Source organism: Vicugna pacos, chromosome 27 (genome assembly GCF_048564905.1).
Source record: "Vicugna pacos chromosome 27, VicPac4, whole genome shotgun sequence".
Classification (NCBI taxonomy): domain Eukaryota; kingdom Metazoa; phylum Chordata; class Mammalia; order Artiodactyla; family Camelidae; genus Vicugna; species Vicugna pacos.
In genome coordinates this window covers 7,926,541-7,947,058 of record NC_133013.1, presented here as the reverse complement: position 1 = coordinate 7,947,058, position 20,518 = coordinate 7,926,541, and the positions used below count along the sequence as shown (strand labels likewise).

The window sequence follows — 20,518 nt, the reverse complement described above, 5'->3', positions numbered from 1 at the left end:
ATGCTTCATTTTTTTTTTCTTTTTGTCACTATGGTAAGAGTTGGGTGGGTTTTTTTCCCATTACTTGTGATGCTTTCGTTGTTCTAAAAATATATTCTGCTGCCGTGAACCGGTGTTTCTCTCCTACCCAAGCATTACTTGAAAGGGTATTTTTAATTCCAAATAATTGGACACCTTTTAATTCTGCTCCCATCATTGGTTTCTCCCTTCACTTTGCCTTAGTCCAGGGAGAAGATACGTAGGAGGCTTGCCTTTTTTTCCTTCTTGTTTTCCTTTCTCTTTTGCTTCTTACCCAGAATCTAATCAATCTATGTGCAAGTTCATACTGATTTGAAAACAAAACTCATTCTCCTGCCCCCTTCTATTTGGTGATCTCCCATGCTTATTGTACTCTGGAGCTTTTTCATTCCTTCATTCTTTTTTTTCTTTTTTTTTTTTTTTTTGTCTATCTGATCTGTCATATGGTGCTAATATTTTTCTTGAATTTTCATGAATTTGTTTATTACATATTTTTGTCCTGGGCTGGAACAACAAAGATGAACATGGTTGTATTGGGGGGTTATGGTTGTTTAAGTGTCTTTATCACTGTCGAGGTGGCTTGGTCATCTCTTGTCATGCCTTTGAAATCATGTCAGCTATTCCACGGCCATGTGAGCATGGTGCCGGGTAGGAAGGGACCAGACGGAGCATGAGGCTCCTGAATCATGAGCCTGATTCTGTAACCTTCAAACAGGTCATCTCGCTGAGGCTTTTCATGTGCAAATAGTGCCCAACCTTACACAGTTGCTGTGAGCGTCCATTGAAAAAGTTCTGTGCAAGCTTCACAGAGTCACCAGGAAGGTGTTATCGTGTGATCACAGCTCAACTTCCAGAAAGTTCTTCTGCAGAGCTCAGGCTTGAGTGTGCCCTGGAAGGCAGCAGGCTGTTCCGGGTTGACTGTTTAAAATACCATCGTGGGGAGGGAAGGGTATATAGCTCAAGTGGTAGAGCATATGCTCAGCATGCATGGGGTCCTGGGTTCAAGTCCCAGTACCTCCATTAAGAAAACTAATTAAGTAAATAAACTTAATTACCTCCCCCACTGAAAAAGAATTAAAATAAAATGCCGTCATGGGTTTGCTTGTAAGTTATTTCTGTACTTACATTCCTCATTGATCTGGTTTCCTTGGTAATAGCTTCCCTTTTCTGGGTGTGTTTAAGTTATACTGACAGCTAACTGCTACTAACGCTGGCATTTACAGTATTTTTAGCAGGCATGCGTTTGTCAGAGCTCGTTTCATTGTCTTCCTCTTGGTCATTTAGTTTAATAATTGAGTCATGTCATTAATCCCCCTTCTGAGTTCAGAAGGAAGCTGTCCTCCCCTTTCTCTTTTTCCTCTCTTCTCTTACTCCCTTAAGTATTCTCGGGTCTTTTCTGAAATTCTCCTTTTACACCATCGAGTCCTCCCAGGCTTTTCCCTAATTTAATGACTGGCTTTACTGCCCTTCTCCTTGCTTCTTTATTAGATTTCTAACCTACTTATCTCAAGAGACATCCTTCTGGCTTTCTTTCTTTTCCTTTCTTCATCCATGGGTTTCTTATTTTTTAATTTTTTTCAACTTTACTTTTTGATTTTGGGGAGGGGGTGATAATTGGGTTATTTATTCATTTATTTTAATAGAGGTGCTGGGGATTGAACCCAGGACCTCATGCATGCTAAGCCCGTGCTCTACCACTGAGCTCTACCCTCCCCCAATCTGTGGGTTTCTGTGATGCAATGTTCTCAGGTTTTGACTCTCCCTTCTTCACTTGACTTGTTACCATTTGTCTCAGTGCTACGGTAACAAAGTACCAAACACTGGTTGGCTTAAAATAACAGAAATGTATCGTCTGGAGTTCTGGAGGCTGGCAGCCTGACATCCGGGTGTTGGCAGGGCCACACTTCCTGTCACAGCTCCAGGGCAGGACCTTGTGGCCCCTTCCTAGCATGTGATGGTTGCTGGCAGTCCTCGTTGCTTCCCAGCTTGTACCTCTCTTTTGCAGGGACATGGTTCAGTCTGTCACACCATCCTGGTGGGCCGTTGCTCCATTGCCTTTGGCCTGGTCCACCCACCAGGCCACCTCACATCACAGGCAGATGGCCAGTCGAGGACCAGGCTCCTTCTCATCCTCTTTCAATGCCGCTTCCCTCCTTGAGAGCCAGTCCCTGCCGGGGTGCAGGGTCTCAAGCAGTAGGCATCTGGAAGCCTCGCATGGGGAATTTTTCCGAGTTGGGGATGTCGGGCATATCAGTTCTTACGTGCCGTAGCCCCCCCTGCACGAGGAGCTGGGCCAGAGGCTGCCTCCAGTGTGCTGATCCCCTGTCCAGCTGAATCCCCGTCCCCAAGAGTGTCCCTCTGGCAGTCCGGGCTCCTGCAGAATATTTGCAGGCTTGAAATCCACCCCCAACTTGTTGGCATCCATGCAAAGACCCCCTTCTGCAGTGACATCACTCAAGTGACCTGGGATGTGTCTTCAGATTCTGCGACTGGCTCAGCTGCTCCGAGCATCTTTGTTTTTAGGGTTTCTTAGGGCTTGCTCTTCAGACCTTTTAGTGAGTTGGTTTCTTTCAGATGAGCCCCGTTGGTTTTTCCCTCCTCCAGCTGCCTGGTGCCCGGACTGCTCCTTCACATCTCAGAAGGTGGCCCTTGTCTTCCTGGCTGGTTCAACAAGAAGACAACCCTCTGCCACCAAGCAGGAATCTTTGCTTACCCACAAAAAAAAAGGCTTGGGTTTTATGTGGGCCAAGGATTCGTGAATACACGTTAGAACATCCTATATGTTTCTCCCCCATTTTGACACATGTTCTCGACTGAAGAGACTAATCCTGTTGCACTGGTGGGCACTCCACGTCCAGCTGTCTTTGATTTCGCAGCTCAGTGTGCATGGATTTAATTCTACGATGGCTGGCTTCTCCCACTCAGAACCAGGTCTGTTGTGGTGCTGTCAGGACTACACACAAATAAACACTGAGGGCCCCAGGGCTTGCCCGGCCAAGTTTCAGTGTCAAGTGTGCTGTGCATACACCCTCCTTCCTTCTTCGCCACCGCTTTGGAAACACCTGGGCACCCTCTATGTTTGTGCACCAAAAGGAAAATGACTTTTGTAAATGAAAGTTTTCAAACTGACCCAAGGCCAAATAGAAATCTTCCCTGTTTTTCCAACCACCATCCAGCCCAGAAATCTTCTCACAAGCATGTCTCTATTCCGCGCGTATCCTCATGTTTGCAGACTTCTGCTTTTTACAACTTCTCCCAGGGCTTGACTTTCACAGACTTCAACTCTGTAGAAGCTCGGGTGGGTGTAAGACCTAGAAAGAGCTCGATTTTAGGAACTGGTGGGTGATATTTGCTTCCTCCTTGTCCTCATGTCTGGGGAACTCAGTGGCACACACAGCCACTCACTTCTCATTGATGATTTACTTCTGATCAACAGCGCCCCCCAAAGATGTCCAGGAGGCTTCCCTACACGTGTTCTTTCCTTGCTTTGTGGTCAACATCACATGCTCTTAGTCCATGCAAACCAAGAAACCCTTGAGGTTAGGAAGATCCGATGCATGTTCAATTCACACGGCTCTTCCTTCCAGCCATGAGCTCCCTGAACGTTGGTTCCCTCTGCAGCGTCCGCATCTTCCACCCGCCCCAGTGCCTGACAGGCTGGCCTGCACATGGCAGTGCTCAAGTCACCACTGCTGAACGTGCAGGCGCGGGTTAAGCAAGATGATGTCCCTGTTACGTAACTGGGGGCCGTAAGGCAGACCCTTGTTGGAGGTGAAGACGGTGGTCCTTGCACCAGGGCTTACAGGATTAGTAGGATTTCAACAGGAGGGAGGAGGGCCGTGGACTCCAGCGGGGAGAAAGCAGAGCAGGGAGCGCCCCTCCCCCTTTGTCGTGGTGGCAGGAGAGTGTGAAGGCAGAGGCCAGCCCGCCTGCAGAATCTGGGGTCCTTGACGGACCTCATGACACCCACCATCAAAAGGAGGCCGGCTCTCAGGCGTAAGATTTATAGAGCTCTCTGAGCTCCAGGCCCACCAACCTTGTGTCTCCCGCAGTCCCACAGCCCCCTGGCTGCCCTTCAGTACACTGGTCAGTCACTTACTGAAGGTGAGGCGACACCTCCTGATCCCCACGTCCTTCCTGTGAATTTCAGCATTGGGTCCACTTTCTGAGTCCTGTGCTTCATTTCTGAACAGGCAGTTTCTGTGCTTTAATTGGCAATTTCCCCTTGGTCTTGAATCCTCTGCTCTGGGAGTATGCCCATTCCCCAGTTTCTTCCGCCTCGAACAAATTATTAACCCCACAAGATATCCACCAACAGGAATGCAGTGGGCAGGCAGAGGTCACGGAAGAGACGGTGAGAAGTGAGACAGAAAGTTAAAAAGTACTGGGGGCAAGTGTTCATAGCAGCACTATTTACAACAGCCAAGACATGGGAATAGCCTAAATGTCCATCAACAGGTGACTGGACAAAAAAGCTGTGGTGTATACAACAGAATACTACTCAGCCATAAAAAAGAATAAACTAATGCCATTTGTAGCAACATCGATGGACCTAGAGATTGTCATTCTAAGTGAAGTAAGACAGAAAGAGAAAGAAAAATACCATATGAGATCACTTATATGTAGAATCTAAAAAGAAAGAAAAAAGAAAAAAGAGGACACTAATGAACTCATCTCCAAAACAGAAACAGACTTGCAGACCTAGTGAACAATCTTATTGGGGAAAGGGGGTGGGAAGGGATAAATTAGAGAGTTTGAGATTTGCAAATGTTAACCACTGTATATAAAAATAGATTAAAAAACAAATTTCTAAATCTAAAAAAAGAAAAAAAGAGGACACTAATGAACTCATCGAGAAAATAGAAGACAGCTAGAATGACTTGAAAACTTGCAGTGCCAGCGTTGAAAAAGACATGAAAAGGCATGAGGACACTCTTCCAGATTAAAGGAAAGTAGAAAACATGACAACTAAATACAACATGTGATTCTTGATGGGATCCTGGATCAGGACACAAAATAGTTATAAAAGACATTTCTAGCATATTTGGGAATTTTTGAACATAGACTGTGGATTTGATAATACTGTATTGATTTCATTTCTTGAAAATGATAAATATATGGTTCTCAAATATTTGGAATGGTAGGAAAATAATCTTGTTCTTTGGAGATACATGTTGAAATATTGGGGGAGTGAAGTGCCACCGATGGCTGTAATTTACTTTCAAATGACTCAGCAAAAAAAAATGAAAAGTGTGTACATGTTTGTATTTTGTGTCAAGCAAAAAGAGAGAAAGCAGATGTGGCAACGTATTAACAATTGGCAGATCTGGGTGAAGGGTGTATGAATGGGTATGCATTGTGCCCTAGTTCAACATTTCTGTAGTTTTGAAATTTTTCAAAATGAAAAATTGTTGAGGGGAAGTAATAATGTAAAAACAAGCCTACAGCAATAGCATGACTGGTCTAAGGGGAAAAAAATCAACTGAAACTAAAACTCCTTTCTCTTGACCCAAAATCCAGTATACCATCACCTGTCCATCTTAATCCAGGAGAATGGAGAGAGGGACAGACAGACAGAGACACAGTGCCTCATCTCCTTGGTTCAAAGATCAGAGCTTTGAGAAAGTGTCATAGACTCAGTCTGGTGCATCCCAGCCAAGTTAGTTGAGAAGATAAAGACCAGGCACACATCGCCATCTCGTGGCCAGATAAGGAAGTCAGCCTGTTGCTGCCAATTTTGAAAGCAGATTTACCCCCATGTTATTGGTGTCTTTCCCAGTCTGTCTGGTTGTTACAGTTTTTCATTAGTGAAGCATTTATTTTTGTTTCTCTAATTTTCTGACATGGATTTCCAGATGCTTCAGAGAAACAAGCCAAATAAGCCAGTTTCCTTTCCCCAGACACCTACTTGAGCCCCAGATTCTTCAATAATCAAGAAGAAAAGAGAAGAGCCCTGCTCTTGCACAGATCTCTTTTACCACCGTATGCCAGCAAACTGCTGGCTTTTCTGACCCAGTCAAATGAGAAAAGCAAAGGAGATTTTTTTTCCAGAACTTGCCGTAGCAAATGAGTCATCCACTGTCACTTGCATTTTGGCAGGAGAATGGGATAGCTTTACTGCCAAAGAGGGGGGCCCCCGACTGGAGGCTGTTGATGGCAAGGCTGGAGGTAGCTAACTAGAAGGGTTGGGGGTGTCCTCTGTGCTTGGTTGGGAGAGCACATTTGGCTTTCTTCTAGTTAGTCTAAGTTGGAAGCAGGGACAGAATTAGGGAAGCTGTCACTTATCAGCCAAGTACTGGCCATTTGTGGCCAGTTGTTATAGAAGTCATTGTTTAGCTTCCTGGGTTGGTACTAGATATTGCAGTACGGCTTCTGGTGAGGCTGGCTTCCTGGACTGTTTATTATAGATAAGGGGGTTAGATTCCTGGCAGGTCGCTGCAGATATAGATTAAAGTTCTCTTTTTGATATATGATCTGGCCATTGTCTGTAGATTGATCCTCTCACTCTGGGAGCAGCGGATGCACAAAGCACCCAGTGTGGTGGAAGCGGCTGCAGGTGGCAACTGCTCTAATCACAGGGAAGACAGCCCTGAAGGGAGGTGAGAAGGCCCACGTCAGGCTTCTTCTCCAGTCTCAGCCTTCTTCTCCAGTCTAAGGAGGCTCCTCCAAGCTTGGGTGGTCTCCTCTGTACAGAGCCGGGGCCATTCCTGATGTGTTGCCTACCTGACAGCGATCAGCCCTGCAAGAGGTGACATGAACCCACGTGCTCCCTCTAGAGGCTGGAGAGTGCGTAGCAGGAGCCCTGCAGAGATGACCTTCCCGGGTGCAGGCGCAGGAGGGAGTAGGTACCTCCTCCTGGGACTCCGCTGAGATGAGCGGGCAGACTAACACTTGAATAAACCATTGCTTCATTCCACGCCTGCACGGGCCCTGTGCTCACTGCCAGTGTGCGTTTTTCTCCTTTCTCCCACACCCAGGCTCTTCGAGTGAAATGGTCCCACCTCAAGCTGCCCTGGGTGGATCTGGACTGGCTCATAGACATCTCCTGCCAGATCACGGAGCTGGACCTGTCTGCCAACTGCCTGGCATCCCTCCCCTCGGTCATCCCCTGGGGACTCATCAACCTCCGGAAGCTGAACCTCTCGGACAACCACCTGGGGGAGCTGCCCGGCGTGCAGTCATCAGATGAAATCATCTGCTCCAGGTGGGCTCCTGCCCCTCGGCCCCCAGAACTGAACCCTGGCTGCCACCACCATCCCCTCCTGCACAGTCCTCCTCCTGTAGTTGTGCTCTCTGATTGTAGCTGGTGCTTTTGAAAACAGTTTTTTAGCTAAAATAAGAGAAGGAAGATGCACCTGCCCTTGTGCAAGCCCTTGGACATGAGATCTCTGCCTCCTTTCCAGGTGAATGCAGAGAGGTCTAGCGGGGTGGTTTGTCTGGCCCACGTTTCTGTGGCTCGCTGGCAGCCATACAGCCAAGATGCCCAGACTTGGTCCAGCACGCAGGCATCAGAGGTGGGGGCTGGTGGAAGCACTGGGGCCCCAGAGACACCAGCTTTAGGTCCCCCTGCCAGGGAAAGTGGGCAGGGCCTCAGAGAAAATTAACTCCTCAGGACCCTGGCCATGGGCAGATGGTGTAAGCAGTGAGACCAGGATCTATCAAAGAGAAACTTGATTTTCTTGGTCTACGCAGGACCTGGTGATGGTTAAGGCAAGGAGTAAAAATCATACTGCTGCATTTTCAGTGCACACTCTTTCTCCTTGTGCAAGGAGAAAAAGAAACACGTTTATGGGGAAATATGTAACCGTGATGCTTTACCTCTTTCTTCTGATGCCTTGGCTTCCTGCTTCCTCAACCACAGGCTCCTTGAAATTGACATTTCCAGCAACAAGTTGTCCCATCTGCCTCCGGGATTCCTGCACCTCTCAAAACTTCAAAAACTGACAGCTGCCAAAAATTATTTAGAAAAACTGTTCGAAGAAGAAAATGGTAGGTTTGCTCACCTCACCAGTAACCTGCCTTCCTTTGTCATTTCTTTCTTGATTCGGGGTTTTTTTTTTCTTTTTTAACCAATTCCTCCTCCTTTTTTCCCTAGCCACAAACTGGATTGGTTTGCGGAAGCTACAGGAGCTTGATATCTCTGACAATAAATTGACAGAGCTCCCCGCGATTTTCCTTCATTCTTTCAAGTCACTCAGCTGTCTGAATGTCTCCAGAAATAACCTGAAGGTGTTTCCAGATGCCTGGGCTTGCCCTTTGGTGAGTATCTTATCGGAAATCATGAAAGAAGTGTTCAGTTCCGCATCCGCGTTCACCTCATAAAGCTGCTGGCGCTCTGGCCACACGTCCTCCTATCGGCGGCCACGCTGGGGAGCAGAGTGGTCCCTGTGTTATGGACGAGCAGTGTCTCTCAGCATCCAGCAGCTGAGGGTCTCAGGTGGTAACTCACCTGAGAGCCCACCTGGCTCTGGGTCTGAGATTCGCACTGTGGTACCCACAGGGCTTCCCACAGCTGCGGCCGGCACATCTGGCACAGGATGGATTCTGTGCAGAAAGGCGAGTCAATTCCTTTAGGACAGATTTAAATAAGAATAAAGAAGAAAAGAAGATACAGTCTGCACCCATAGCACTGACAATTACATGGTGGTTTTACTTCTTGGGAAGTTGGCTTATTAAAATAGATGGAACAGCGTAAAGAGCATTTGTGTTTTGTTGCTGTTGGGTTTAACAACGAACATGGAAATTCTCCACCCCTCGCATTAACATTTCTAGTTTAACCTTATGTGTGTGGGGAACCAGCTCTTCTCCAGAGCCTGGTCCTGAATTGTCCTATTTTTTTCAAGGACAATGGGCCAAATGTACCTGAGCGAAGAGAAAGGACCGTGAGCCACCCTGGCAACCGTTCCTGTCCCTTCCTTAGAGCAGGGACAGGAAAACAGGACAAAGAGTTTGTAAACCCTTAATTAACTGAATTGTATTTATTACACAGAGCTTTGTTGGAATGGCTTTATTTTTGACATCAAACTTGGAAACAGTCTTTCTTGGAGACACACCCACATTTAAAAAGCTAATTCATGTCTCATTCTCTTTCTCATCAAACTCCTAGAAATGTTGCAAAGCATCCAAAAATGCCCTGGAGTCTCTACCGGACAAAATGGCTGTGTTTTGGAAGAACCACCTTAAGGACGTGGACTTCTCGGAAAATGCACTCAAAGAAGTTCCCCTGGGACTTTTTCAGCTGGATGTAAGTCTGACAGCACTCTCTTTCTCATTTTCAGCTTTTATAAGAAAATCACTCCACGTCCCAGGAAAAATCTGTTGTCCTTCTCCTGGGCTCCTGAGACAAAAAAAAAAAAAAGTTAAGAAAGCTAACTGTCAAAAACGGGCAGGGTGGGGCACAAAGATTGGGAGGAAATGTGGAGAATGGAAACTCTGGGATGATGACTTTTTTATTCTCCAGAACTTTCTTTTTTTTTTTTATTGTTCCAATTTCTTTGGTGGGGAGATAGTTGTACTTATTTATTTATTTTTAGAGGAGGCACTGGGGTTTCAACCCAGGACCTTGTGCATGCTAAGCATGTGCTCTGCCACTGAGCTATACCCTCCCCACCAAAACTTGCTTTAATGTTGACATTTATAAGCACAGCCCAGCAGCCCCTCAGCCTGACCTTCACGGGCCCTGTCCCTCCCCAGCTCTGAAGCCCTGGCAGCTCTGCAGGGCCGGACCTTCACATCCCTGCCGTCCTCCCCGGAGGTGGCAGAACTGGGCTTCCTGGGCGTGCATTCAAGAAAGTGCCTTTTTTCGAGAACCTTCTATGTGTGTGTCCCAGCCTGGGGCTGCCTTCTTGCTTTAGGTCGTTTGCAGGTCTGTCTGTTTTCCCCACTCCACTGGGAACCTTTGAAAGCACAGCATGGATCCTATTCACCACCTGGTGCCCAAGACCAGCCCCAGAATGGGCAGTTCTCACTCACCCCAAAGGCATCCGGGTAGCCCCCGGCAGAGAGCAGAGGCCTGGCCCCCCACTTCTGCCATGCCGGCCGCCAGCTCTCCTCCAAGGCCTGGTGCAATGTCCTGCCACGTTCAGGGATCCCTAAAAGGCAGTGGAGGCCCCTTCCACATGCACGTTCTCAGGAAGGAGGACCATCAAGTCCTGGGTGCCGGGACAGACACACAGGGATTTAAAGTGGGGCAGGCTGTTCGCCCTTCTGAGCCACCCCCAAGGTGGACAGGATAGTTGGTGTTCCTGGTGACACCCTCAAGAGAAGGTTATAATCGTCCCCCTGTACTCTTATTAAGGTAAAAAACACATTACAAGGTGAAGGGTAGAGACTGGTCCCCTCAGTGACTGGGTTTTCCCGCAGGGCCTGTGTGTGGGTGGCAGCCGTCGGGGCCAGGGGCCAAGGCGGTCAGCGAGGGCACCTCGGACACACACTGCTGGTCCCAGATGCCCGGCCGGCAGAGGACGCACGACTGGGGCCGATCACCCTGGGTGTCGCTGCTGCCACCTTGCCCCTGTTCAGGGAGCCACCTGGGCCGGCCCAGCGTCATCCTGTCCCCTCCTCCTGTGGTGACACCATGGCCCCCAGGTGCTCCCAGGACAGGCCCATCAGTAATTCTTACTCTTAATAAGCCTCAGTTCTGAGAAAGTACTTGCAGTCCTTTCATTCTGGAATAACTGCCTCCCATTGATCTAGAGGGAAAGATCTTCAGACTGTCCCATCTGCTCTGCTGGGTGTAAGTTCATGAATTTTAAGGCACTGGAATCTTGGTTATAATCGTTTGCCTGCCCTTTGCCAGGGAACTGGCCTTTCGCTTCAGCTCCTCCTCTGCTGTTGGACTTTGACATCGTCTGCCTCTCTCTCTCTCTCTGTCCTAGGCCCTCATGTTCTTGAAGTTACAAGGGAACCAGCTGGTGACACTGCCACCTCAAGAGAAGTGGACCTGCAGACAGCTCAAAACCCTGGATCTCTCCAGGAACCAATTAGGCAGGTAAGCAGGGGTCTCAGTCCCTGGCAGGTTCTAAAATGTGTGTGTGACCACCGGCGGCAGACCCGTGGCACAGTGCCTCTCTAAGCCCGCTGGGCGGCCGCTACCAAGGGCCCAGGCCGGGCGGCTTATAAACAGGCATTATTCCTCCGCCTTATGGAGGCTGGAATTCTGAGATGGAAGTGACGGCAGGGTTGGTTTCTCCTGTGGCCTCTCCCGTGGCTGGCAGATGGCCACCTTCTCCCTGTGTCCTCACCTGGTCGTCCCTGCGTGTGTCTGTGTCCTAATCGCCTCCTCTTATACGGACACCAGTCAGATTGGATCAGGGCCCACCCTCCGACCTCATTTTAACTTGATTACCTCTCTCTTTGGCCTGTCTCCAAATACAGTCCCATTCTGAGCTACTGGGGCTAGGATTTGAACATTTGAATCTAGAGGGCAGAGGACACAACTCAGCCCATGACAGTGTCCTCCAATTTCTAATTTTTAAGGGCTCCTAGAGAATCTGATGTTAGCCTAACCTGTCATTCTGTTTAAGGGTTTTTGCCAATCACTAACCAATATATATACAGATTGAATTAAAAGTACCCTCCAAGATATCGTCATAAAAGGTAAAAGTCCAGGGATGAGCCCAGCAGACCCTCGGGGCCCTGGAGACCCCTGGCTCACTTGCTGAAGGCCGTTTCTGCGGTATCTCAGCGGAACTGACACCCCTGCAAGAACTTCCCAGGAGCCTAACAGCCACGGGAATGGGCATTCTTCCCAGAAATGCTTGCACCTGCCTGAAATGGAAAAGCTGAGGAATGGAAACCACCAGTCATGCCAGGGTTTAGGACACCTTCTCTGCATGTTTCGTTCCCAAAAGACTCTGAGCCTAACTGGTGCAATTAGCAAGCAGTGGCTGTTCACACTTACACGTCCGCTGTGGGCTCCAGGGGTCCATGGGTCCAGATGCCCAGCTGAAGAGATGTTCTCCCTTCTCTCTGAGTGGTATTGTATAGTCACAGCCAAAATGGTCGTGTCTTTGCCATGCTTCCCTCAAATTTTGACTTTTTCCCCTCTACAGAAATGAAGATGGACTTAAAACAAAGCGTATTTCCTTTTTCACCACCAGAGGCCGCCAGCGCTCAGGGACAGAGACAGGTGTGTGTGGGTGGCGGCCCCTGTTCCTACTCCCCTGCAGGGAGGTGGCCTTCTTGTTGGGCTTTTCCCTGCCATGCCCCATGGGAATGCCAGAGATGTCCATGCTTGACTCAAAACCCTGGAAATAGTGAGCCCATGACCCGCGTCACACGTATGACCTGCAGGTGTCCTGAAAGCCCCTCTCCTGTTTGCAGTCCAGTAAGACTAGTAAGTAAGGTGGATAGATGTGTGCTGCCCTGGATAACTTAGGTATGTCAGTCTCCCCTTAACCATCACAGCGTGAGGTATAGACTGCGGTCCCCCATTTTGCAGATGAGGAAACTAAGTCTCCCAGAGGGTCTCCAGCTCAGGCTTCCATCACAAGTTACCACTGGCCAGACAAGACTACTGAAACAAAACTACACTTCTGTGCTTCTTACAGTATATTAACAGGCATAAAAATCAGTCAACGTTTCTAAATAATTTTCACTCACAACTTACACCATATTATTTTATGGGACTTTATAGTAAATCTTTTTACAACAATATAACATTTCTTTGTACAACAGGCCAGTAGTTCAACACCTTCCATCAAGGCATTTCAGAGCTTCTGGCGTTTAGAAATAAAGTCAAAAAGTCTCTTTCAAATGCAATCATTAGTTTGTATTAAACTCAAATGCCAGATGTCAAGTCTCAAGTTCCTAAAAAGAGTGTTCTAAAAAACAGATTTGCATCCAAATTAAGTCTTATAAACCTCAATGGTAGGTCCTATCATTTCTAAACACTAAAACTCTTTGTGGATAAAAATCTGCATTCAATTGTGTGATATTTTTTTCTAGATCTGAATTAGGTGGTTAAACAACAGAAATACACTTTATTGCTGTTCTATGGCTGGAAGTCTGAGATCAGGGTGCCGGCTTGGTCAGTTTCTGCAGGGGGCTGTCTTCCTGGCTTGCAGATGACTGTCTTCTTGCTGTGTTCTCATATGATGGGGCCCAGCAAGTGGGGTGGGGGGAAGGAGAGAGAGAGAGCTAGCTCTCTGGCGTCTCTTCTTATATGGTCACTAACCCCATCATGGGGGCCCCATCCTCATAACCTCATCTAAACATAGCACCTCCCAAAGACCCCATCTCTGAATACCATCACACTGGGGGTCAGGGTTTTGACATGTGGATTTGGGGAGACACAACTTAGTCTGCAGCACAGGGGTCGACTGATGTGGTCTCGGGCTGCTCAGAAGAGCCAGACTTATTTCAGCCACACTGTGGGATCCAGCACTGGAGCCCCGGGGGCAGTGTTCTCAAGTCCTTCCTGCCACACTATGGTACCTTGTGAGGTCCACGTGGAAACACAGCCACCCTTGGTCCTGCAGGCTGTCCCAGCTGGGCTGAGATTCCTCAGGGGCGTGGGGTCTTCCTCTAAACTCACTAGAAACAACCTTTTTTAGAGTCTTTGTACTGGTCACAAAACCAGGCCAGTTCAGCGGAGAACATTTCTAGAAAATAGTTCTGTTTGTTCATTATCTTCCGTAGGATCCAGGGGGAGGTGCCAAGCTGTCCCTCAAGTTCAACCGCCAGCCCTCCTTTTGAACCTGAAAGCCAGGAGTTCTAAAGTCAGTATCACTCACAGAGGTGTCCCCCAGGACACTGTCTCAGAGAACAGGGACCAATATTTGGGTCACTTGAAGTGTAATATGGCTTTTTTCTGCAGCTTGATTCATCTGTGTTGGCAAGTGCTCTTTCAGTCTAGATGGTGGGAGGTGAGAATAAGAAATGGCACAGAGGCCAAGACACGTTTGCAGGAAGTGAGCTTGATCGTCTGCTCACCTGTTGCCCTTTTCTGATGAGCTGGTGTGTTTACATAGAATATATTTTTATGTATTAGTCATATATGAATGTGTTTACATATGATTGAAAAAGCAACACACCATCAGTGGAACAGAGAAGTGTCCCAAAATAGACCTAAGGAAGTCAAGGAATTTAGCTTATGACAGAGGTGGCATTTCAACCTAGTGGGACAAGAACATTTTATTGTTTTAATAAATAGTGTTGGTATAACTGCTTGTCCAGCTGGAAGGGAAAAAAGGAACACCAGATGCTCTACCTTATATCAGTTACAAACGTTTCCATGTGGATGGCAGCTGGAAACGTAAAAGAAAAAGTAAAGAACATTTAAGAGAATAGATGTATAATTTGGGACCTTTAAAAGCTAGGTGAGAAATCCAGAAGTCATTAAAAAAAAAAAGATGAAACTCTTGGGGCTTTTTAAAAATGGAAAAGCTTTGTTCAGTAAAAGCATCACAGACAAAGTCATGGTGCAAACAGACCAAGAAGGAATATTTGCAACACAAATCATTACAACACAAATTGGCTTAAGTCCCTAATATACAAAGATGGCTTACAGATTGATTTTTTGTTTTAAAGTCAACCCAATAGGCAAAAAAGTGGACTATGGATACAAACAGTTCACAGGAAAGGCAGTCCAGATGGCCCAGAAAAAAACAGAAAGGCCCTGAATCTCGCTACGAGTGAAATGCAATTTGGAATTTCATAACTGATCCTTTTTGAAAACAAAGGGCCTTAAGACTTTGGAAATTGAGTCCAGACATAGGGATTTCACTTGGAAGGAAGGCGAAACAAACACTTCTTTCTCACTGATGCTCAAATGGGATGATGGGTGTGAAAAAGTTGCTTCTAGAGATCTGGCTGCACTGCCGTCACTGTGGGTTTGGGGACTAGAAAGGTGTCTCCAGTCTAGAAGGAGGTGAACCCAACACCCCACGGAACCAGCCACTTTCTTGTGAAACCACCGGAGTGCAAGGCCAAAGGCACACAGTGAAAAGCGTGATCAGAACACGTGTCCATGTTCTGCAAAATGGCTTTGCTGGTGGCCCACAGGCGCGTGTCTGGACCTAGTGGGAGCCGCGCCTCTGTGAGTTTCCCTGGCAGAGGTGGGGTGTGCTGTTGGCACTTGACAGAAGCCTCTTGATTTTTCAATTTCGTCTAGAAAGCTGAGGCCACACCCGGTGAAAAGGAGGAAGCCCGCTGTGAACGCTTTTTCTCAGTGGGGTTACTCTCTCAGGCTGTTGACCCTCGGGCAAAGGATTATCTATAAAAGATAACTTGTTTGCAGACGGGTAGTAAAATGCCAAGTGGATTTATGTACATTCAAGTAGTCGTGTTGGGGCAGTGGCCTTGTCCAAAAATAATTTGGACGGCCGTTTTTACGGTAAAATTCAGGCCAGCCCAGTCGTAAATAGCTTATGAATAAATAATTACAGCTCATAAATACTTCGAGCTGTGCTCTGCCCAGCCCAGTTTCCAGAGTTTCCATTCTGGGCCAGGAGGTCTGTGACAGGTGTCGCCTCTGTTTGCAGTGTGAGTGCCTTAGTCCACCCATCTGTTACTTAAGGAGCTTCATAAACACCGAGGTGAAATGCAAAAACTGGAAAGCACAGAGCCCACGTGTTCCGAACAGGTCCTCTGGGAAGAAAGCTGAAGGTGATCATTCATTCTTTTCCATTAAAAAAAAAAAAAAGAAACAGCCTTTCTGGTGCACAGCATCGCGCCCCAGTCATACATATAGAAACATATATTTGTTTTCATATTCTTTTTCATTAAAGGTTATTACAAGATATTGAATATAGTTCCCTGTGCTGTACAGAGGAAATTTGATTTTTATCTATTTCTATATATAATGGTTATCATTTGCAAATCCCAAGCTCCCAAATTTATCCCTTTTCACCCCCTTTCCCCCGGTAACCATAAGATTGTTTACTACATCTGGGTGTCTGTTTCTGTTTTGTAGATGAGTTCATTAGAGTCCTCTTTTTTCTCTTTCTTTTTTTTAGGTTCCACATATGAGTGATATCATATGGTATTTTTCTTTCTCTTTCTGGCTGACTTCCCTTAAAATGATGATCTCCAGGTCCATGACTGGGACGTTATGCTGTACACCAGAAATTGACACACTGTAACTGACTATACTTCAATTAAAATTTTTTAAAAATTAAAAATTAAAATTTTTTAAAAATAGGACACCCTGTTCAACCAAGTTATAATCAGAGTGGACAGATTTTTTTCTAATCATCCAATAATACATGAGAAATACATAAAGCAATCTTAGCTTTGGGAAAATTTCTTTGGTGTATTTCTGACGGGAATATTTGGGAGGAATTTTCCAAACTGGAATTAGCCTGTTTCAAATATCATATGGAGAAAACAAAATAAAAATCTCTCTAACTTATGCCTACAAAAAAAAAAAACCCTTTTTGAATAGTTTCTTACAGAACGAAGTCTAGTACAAAGCTGTCTGTAAAAATGTGTTGCCCGTTTACTTCCATAGAGGCCACTGTGTTGAGTCCCATTCACCTGGTGCTAGCTGGGCAGATTTTCCAGACGCTGATACTAGTATTCTGTTATCGTCTCTCCCAAAATGTTTTCTGATGCCAGGTTACCCCATTACCATTGAGACTCCGGCTACATGTGTGGAGAAAAGTCAGAGTTAAGAGGGGAGCTGTGATCAAGGGCAGCGGAACATTGTCTCAGCCCAACAGAGGAATCCTAGCCTCCCTGTCTCATGTGTCTGGCAGAGAACCAAACGAGAGGGCTTTGAGGCCAGTTTTATCTTGAATTCAAGCTAAAAGGGACCCTTGGGGATGTTCTGGCCCACCGCCTTCTCCCTGCCTTCAGAGGGAGGATAAGGCACTTCAGAGATTCTGCTGAAATCCAAACCTCTGATTCCCATCAGTGTGTGTGCGTTTCTGAGCCCACAGTCTTTCTCAACTCACACGCTCCAGTGCTATGGAAACAGCTGATGTGACGTGATTTTAATAGTAATCTCATAATTAGCCTCATGAATGAAATCACTTAGATACTAGAGAATTGGCTTGTTTTTCAGAGAATGCCATCTTAGGAGGCATAAAAATTGAGCCCATATTATTATTTTTCAGTTAACTAGCTTTTTTTTTTGATTGAAGAAGTATTACCTACATGTACATGGTAAACAAATTTTTGAACAGTACCAAAGGGTGTGGAGTGAATATTCAGTCTCCTAGTCACTCCCTTCTCCAGAGACATCTGTGGAATTTCATGTGCCTCTGGTAACAATTGTGCTTGTGTCTGACATACATTGCAACATAATACACATATATGTGCCTGTACAGTGTGTATACACATGCCTATAATAGCACGTGTGACATATACGTGCAGGTGTGCTTGTGTGGTATGTGTACGTGTGCTTGTAACATCACACACCACGTGTGCAGCCACAAAGCTTCATATAACATGCATGCATGTGTGCATGTGTGGCGTGTGCCCAGGCACGTAACTTGTAGCATAGGCACATGTACATATGTGTCCACGCACGTGACTTCATGTAATATACATGGGGTGCATGCATGGTGTGCACACATGACTAACATACATAAATGCATGGGGGGTGTTTGCTCACATGTCTGCACATGTTTTGTGATACACAAACTAAGCCTTCTAGATACTTGATTTCAGACCTTGCTTTTTTGATTCACCAACAGCTTTTTTTTTTTTTTTCACCAATGGCTCTTGAGAATCACTTCATACCCATACATGTAGACCTGCCCCAGGCTTTGTAATCCTTCCATTTTATCCCTCTGCTCATTTAACCAGCTCCCTGTGGGGGGACATATAAGCTGTCTTCTACCGTGGCTGCTACAGACAGCGTACCACTTGTTCTCACATCTTTGCCACACGTGCTAGGATGTCTGTAGGACCGTTTCCTAGAATTAGAATCCCTGGGTCGATGCAATGAGCATCTTATGCTGGTGGACTTGCCAGAATGCCCTCCAGAATTTGCACCGGTGTGTACGCTCTCCTGGCCTCCAGGCTGTGATGGTCCAGAATTATTTTCAAACGTACATTGTGCTTTGCCATTTCTTTGCAGCGTGTATGCTTGAATTTCCAGCCTTCCTGAGTGAGTCTTTAGAAGTCCTTTGTCTGAATGACAATCACCTGGACGCAGTCCCTCCCTCAGTTTGCCTGCTCAAGAGCTTGTCAGAACTCTACTTGGGGAAGTGAGTACACAGCCAGAGCACTCTCACTGTCCCTTCTGGCCCAGGGAGGGAGGGTGTCCTTGTGTAAACCATCTGAGGACACAGAAGCCAGGGAGAAAGAACCATCTGTGTCCCAAGAAGCAGCAGTTGGATTTTCAGAACCGAGCTAAGTCAAAGAGGTAGAGGAAGGGAAGGCGGGAGAAGTGGTGCGGTGATGCCTTCTTCACTATTTCCCTCACTTATAATGAGAACTGCTGAGTCACTCGTCCCTTCACTGACTGAGTGCCCACTGGCCGACACTGCCTGGGGGTCAAGACAGTATGCAAAACGTGATGAAAACCGAAAATAATTAGATCGCGTATCCTTTTCTGAGAAGAGATAGTGATCATCTTTATGGCAGTGTGTAAGTAACAGAAGAGTTGGGAAAGGTGGAGGAAGGGACCCAGTTCTAAGCCATGGGGGTGTGCAGCAGACGGAGTTGCTGTTTGTACCTCTGGCTTTCCAGGGAGAAAGGCTTTTGGAATTAGTATGTAAATGGAAATACTTGAAATCAGGGCCCAAGATGTTGGGCCTGGGGTGCGGGCTGTCGGGGCCCCCGCTGCCGGCCCCGGAGGCTGACGGGCCGCTGTGTGTGTGCCCTCAGCAATCCTGGCCTCCGAGAGCTCCCTCCTGAGCTGGGGCGGCTGAGCAACCTCTGGCAGTTGGACATTGAAGAGCTGAGCATCAGCAACGTGCCTGCGGAGATCAGAAAGGAAGGTAGGGCTTCCTAAGCGTCACCTCCTTGGAAAGACTCTTAAGGCCCATTGTTCAGGACCCGGGGTGGAAACAGCCGGGGGACCCGTGGAGCCCACCTCCGGCTGCCATGTCTGTGGAGACGCTAGGACGCAGTAGTTGCTGCGGATTGTTGCCCTGCAACTGACCACATGATAAAACTATCTATGACCCCACAGGCAGCAGAGACGCCCCTTTAGGTCTTTAACGTCTCGACTTCACTTTTTGGGTGAATCGTACCACAGTTTCCCTCCATCAGACCCAGTAGTCTCAACTCACCCCATCAGAATACACAGAAAATGTTCCTTCCAGATAGGACTCTGTTTCCCAAGAGATTTGAATGTGAGCCCACCTGCATGTCAGCAGCATCCTCTCCCCCCGCCCCCTGTGATTTTGCACAGGCCCCAAAGCAGTGCTGTCTTACCTGCGGGCTCAGCTGCGGAAAGCAGAGAAGTGTAAACTGATGAAGATGATCATCGTGGGTCCTCCGCGCCAGGGCAAGTCCACCCTCCTGGAGATCTTACAGACGGGGAGGGCCCCCCAGGTGGTGCACGGCGAGGCCACCATCAGGACCACCAAGTGGGAGCTCCAGAGGCCGGCTGGCTCGAGAGCCAAGGTCAAGGACGGTCGGCGTGCAGAGTCCCTGGGGGTGGGAGGGAGCTTCCGGGGGTCCCCTTCTCCCTCCTCTCCGGAAAGCGTGGGATTTTCGCAGCCCAGTATCTGAGAACCAGTATATTTGCAGGGGTCCCTGGGTGCTGTTTCAAACCAGGTCCTGGCAAGGGCAGTGAATAATTTCCTAACGTGTCCTTGTAGCTTTCCTGTTACAGCAAAGGTGAGGCTCCGAGCCAGTGGTTCTTAATGCTGGCTGGTGGTTAGATTTCTTGGATCAGCTTTTCAAGACAGCAATGCCCAGGCCTCCCCATCCCTGACCCTAAAGGACTGAGAATGAACTTCCACTGTAGGAGTGAGACAGCCAGCCCCTTCCCCTAACAGGGAGGCTGGAATGAACACACTGTGTCCTCCTCGACGCCTGCTCTCACCCCATGTTCTGACAAGTCTGGTCTTTAAGACCTATTTTAAATGAATCCTTCAGTGAACCTATAAAGCATCCTGTTTTTCCATTTGGCATGAGACAAATGAAGATGAAAATGGTCTTGCACTTGAATCAGAGAAAAGAGCCTGGTGGGATATAAGATAACATGGGGTCTTTGGCTGTTTCTCCAAGCACAGGGAATGAACACGGGCCAATGATGCCTCCCTTAATTAACTGTTGCCGTATTTGAGGGCACCCATAGCCACCCAAGGATGCCAGGAGACTGGTTTATGGAAAATCCAGGGGCCCTGAGGCCAGAGGCTACAAGATTTCCTGCATAGCCTCCAGCACAGGGCAGGATGGAGGCCAGCTCTGTTGCAGTCTTTCACACAAAATCACTTTCCAAGTCAGGGAGATCCAGCTCGAGTCATTAGGCATTTAAGCTAAATATATATTTTAACACAGACTCTTAAACTAGTTCCCTAAAGAATGGGGACCTGCCTGTTAGGGTGAGAACAGACAGATACTTAATACCAGCCCTGCCTCCCCGCCCAGAACA

General features: G+C 47.3%; 1 protein-coding gene across 2 annotated transcripts in view; it reads left to right on the top strand.

The window, feature by feature from the left end:
* The window catches only part of LRRK1 (leucine rich repeat kinase 1), a 119,326-nt gene that overhangs the window by 63,650 nt on the left and 35,158 nt on the right, over window positions 1-20,518 (top strand). For both annotated transcript variants that reach the window (XM_072950682.1, XM_072950681.1), the window contains exons 7-15: window positions 6,996-7,222; window positions 7,880-8,007; window positions 8,114-8,277; window positions 9,125-9,262; window positions 10,896-11,008; window positions 12,072-12,148; window positions 18,047-18,176; window positions 18,799-18,911; window positions 19,328-19,542. In XM_072950682.1, the coding sequence (XP_072806783.1) occupies window positions 6,996-7,222; window positions 7,880-8,007; window positions 8,114-8,277; window positions 9,125-9,262; window positions 10,896-11,008; window positions 12,072-12,148; window positions 18,047-18,176; window positions 18,799-18,911; window positions 19,328-19,542 (1,305 nt within the window). The remainder of the gene's footprint in view (window positions 1-6,995; window positions 7,223-7,879; window positions 8,008-8,113; window positions 8,278-9,124; window positions 9,263-10,895; window positions 11,009-12,071; window positions 12,149-18,046; window positions 18,177-18,798; window positions 18,912-19,327; window positions 19,543-20,518) is intronic.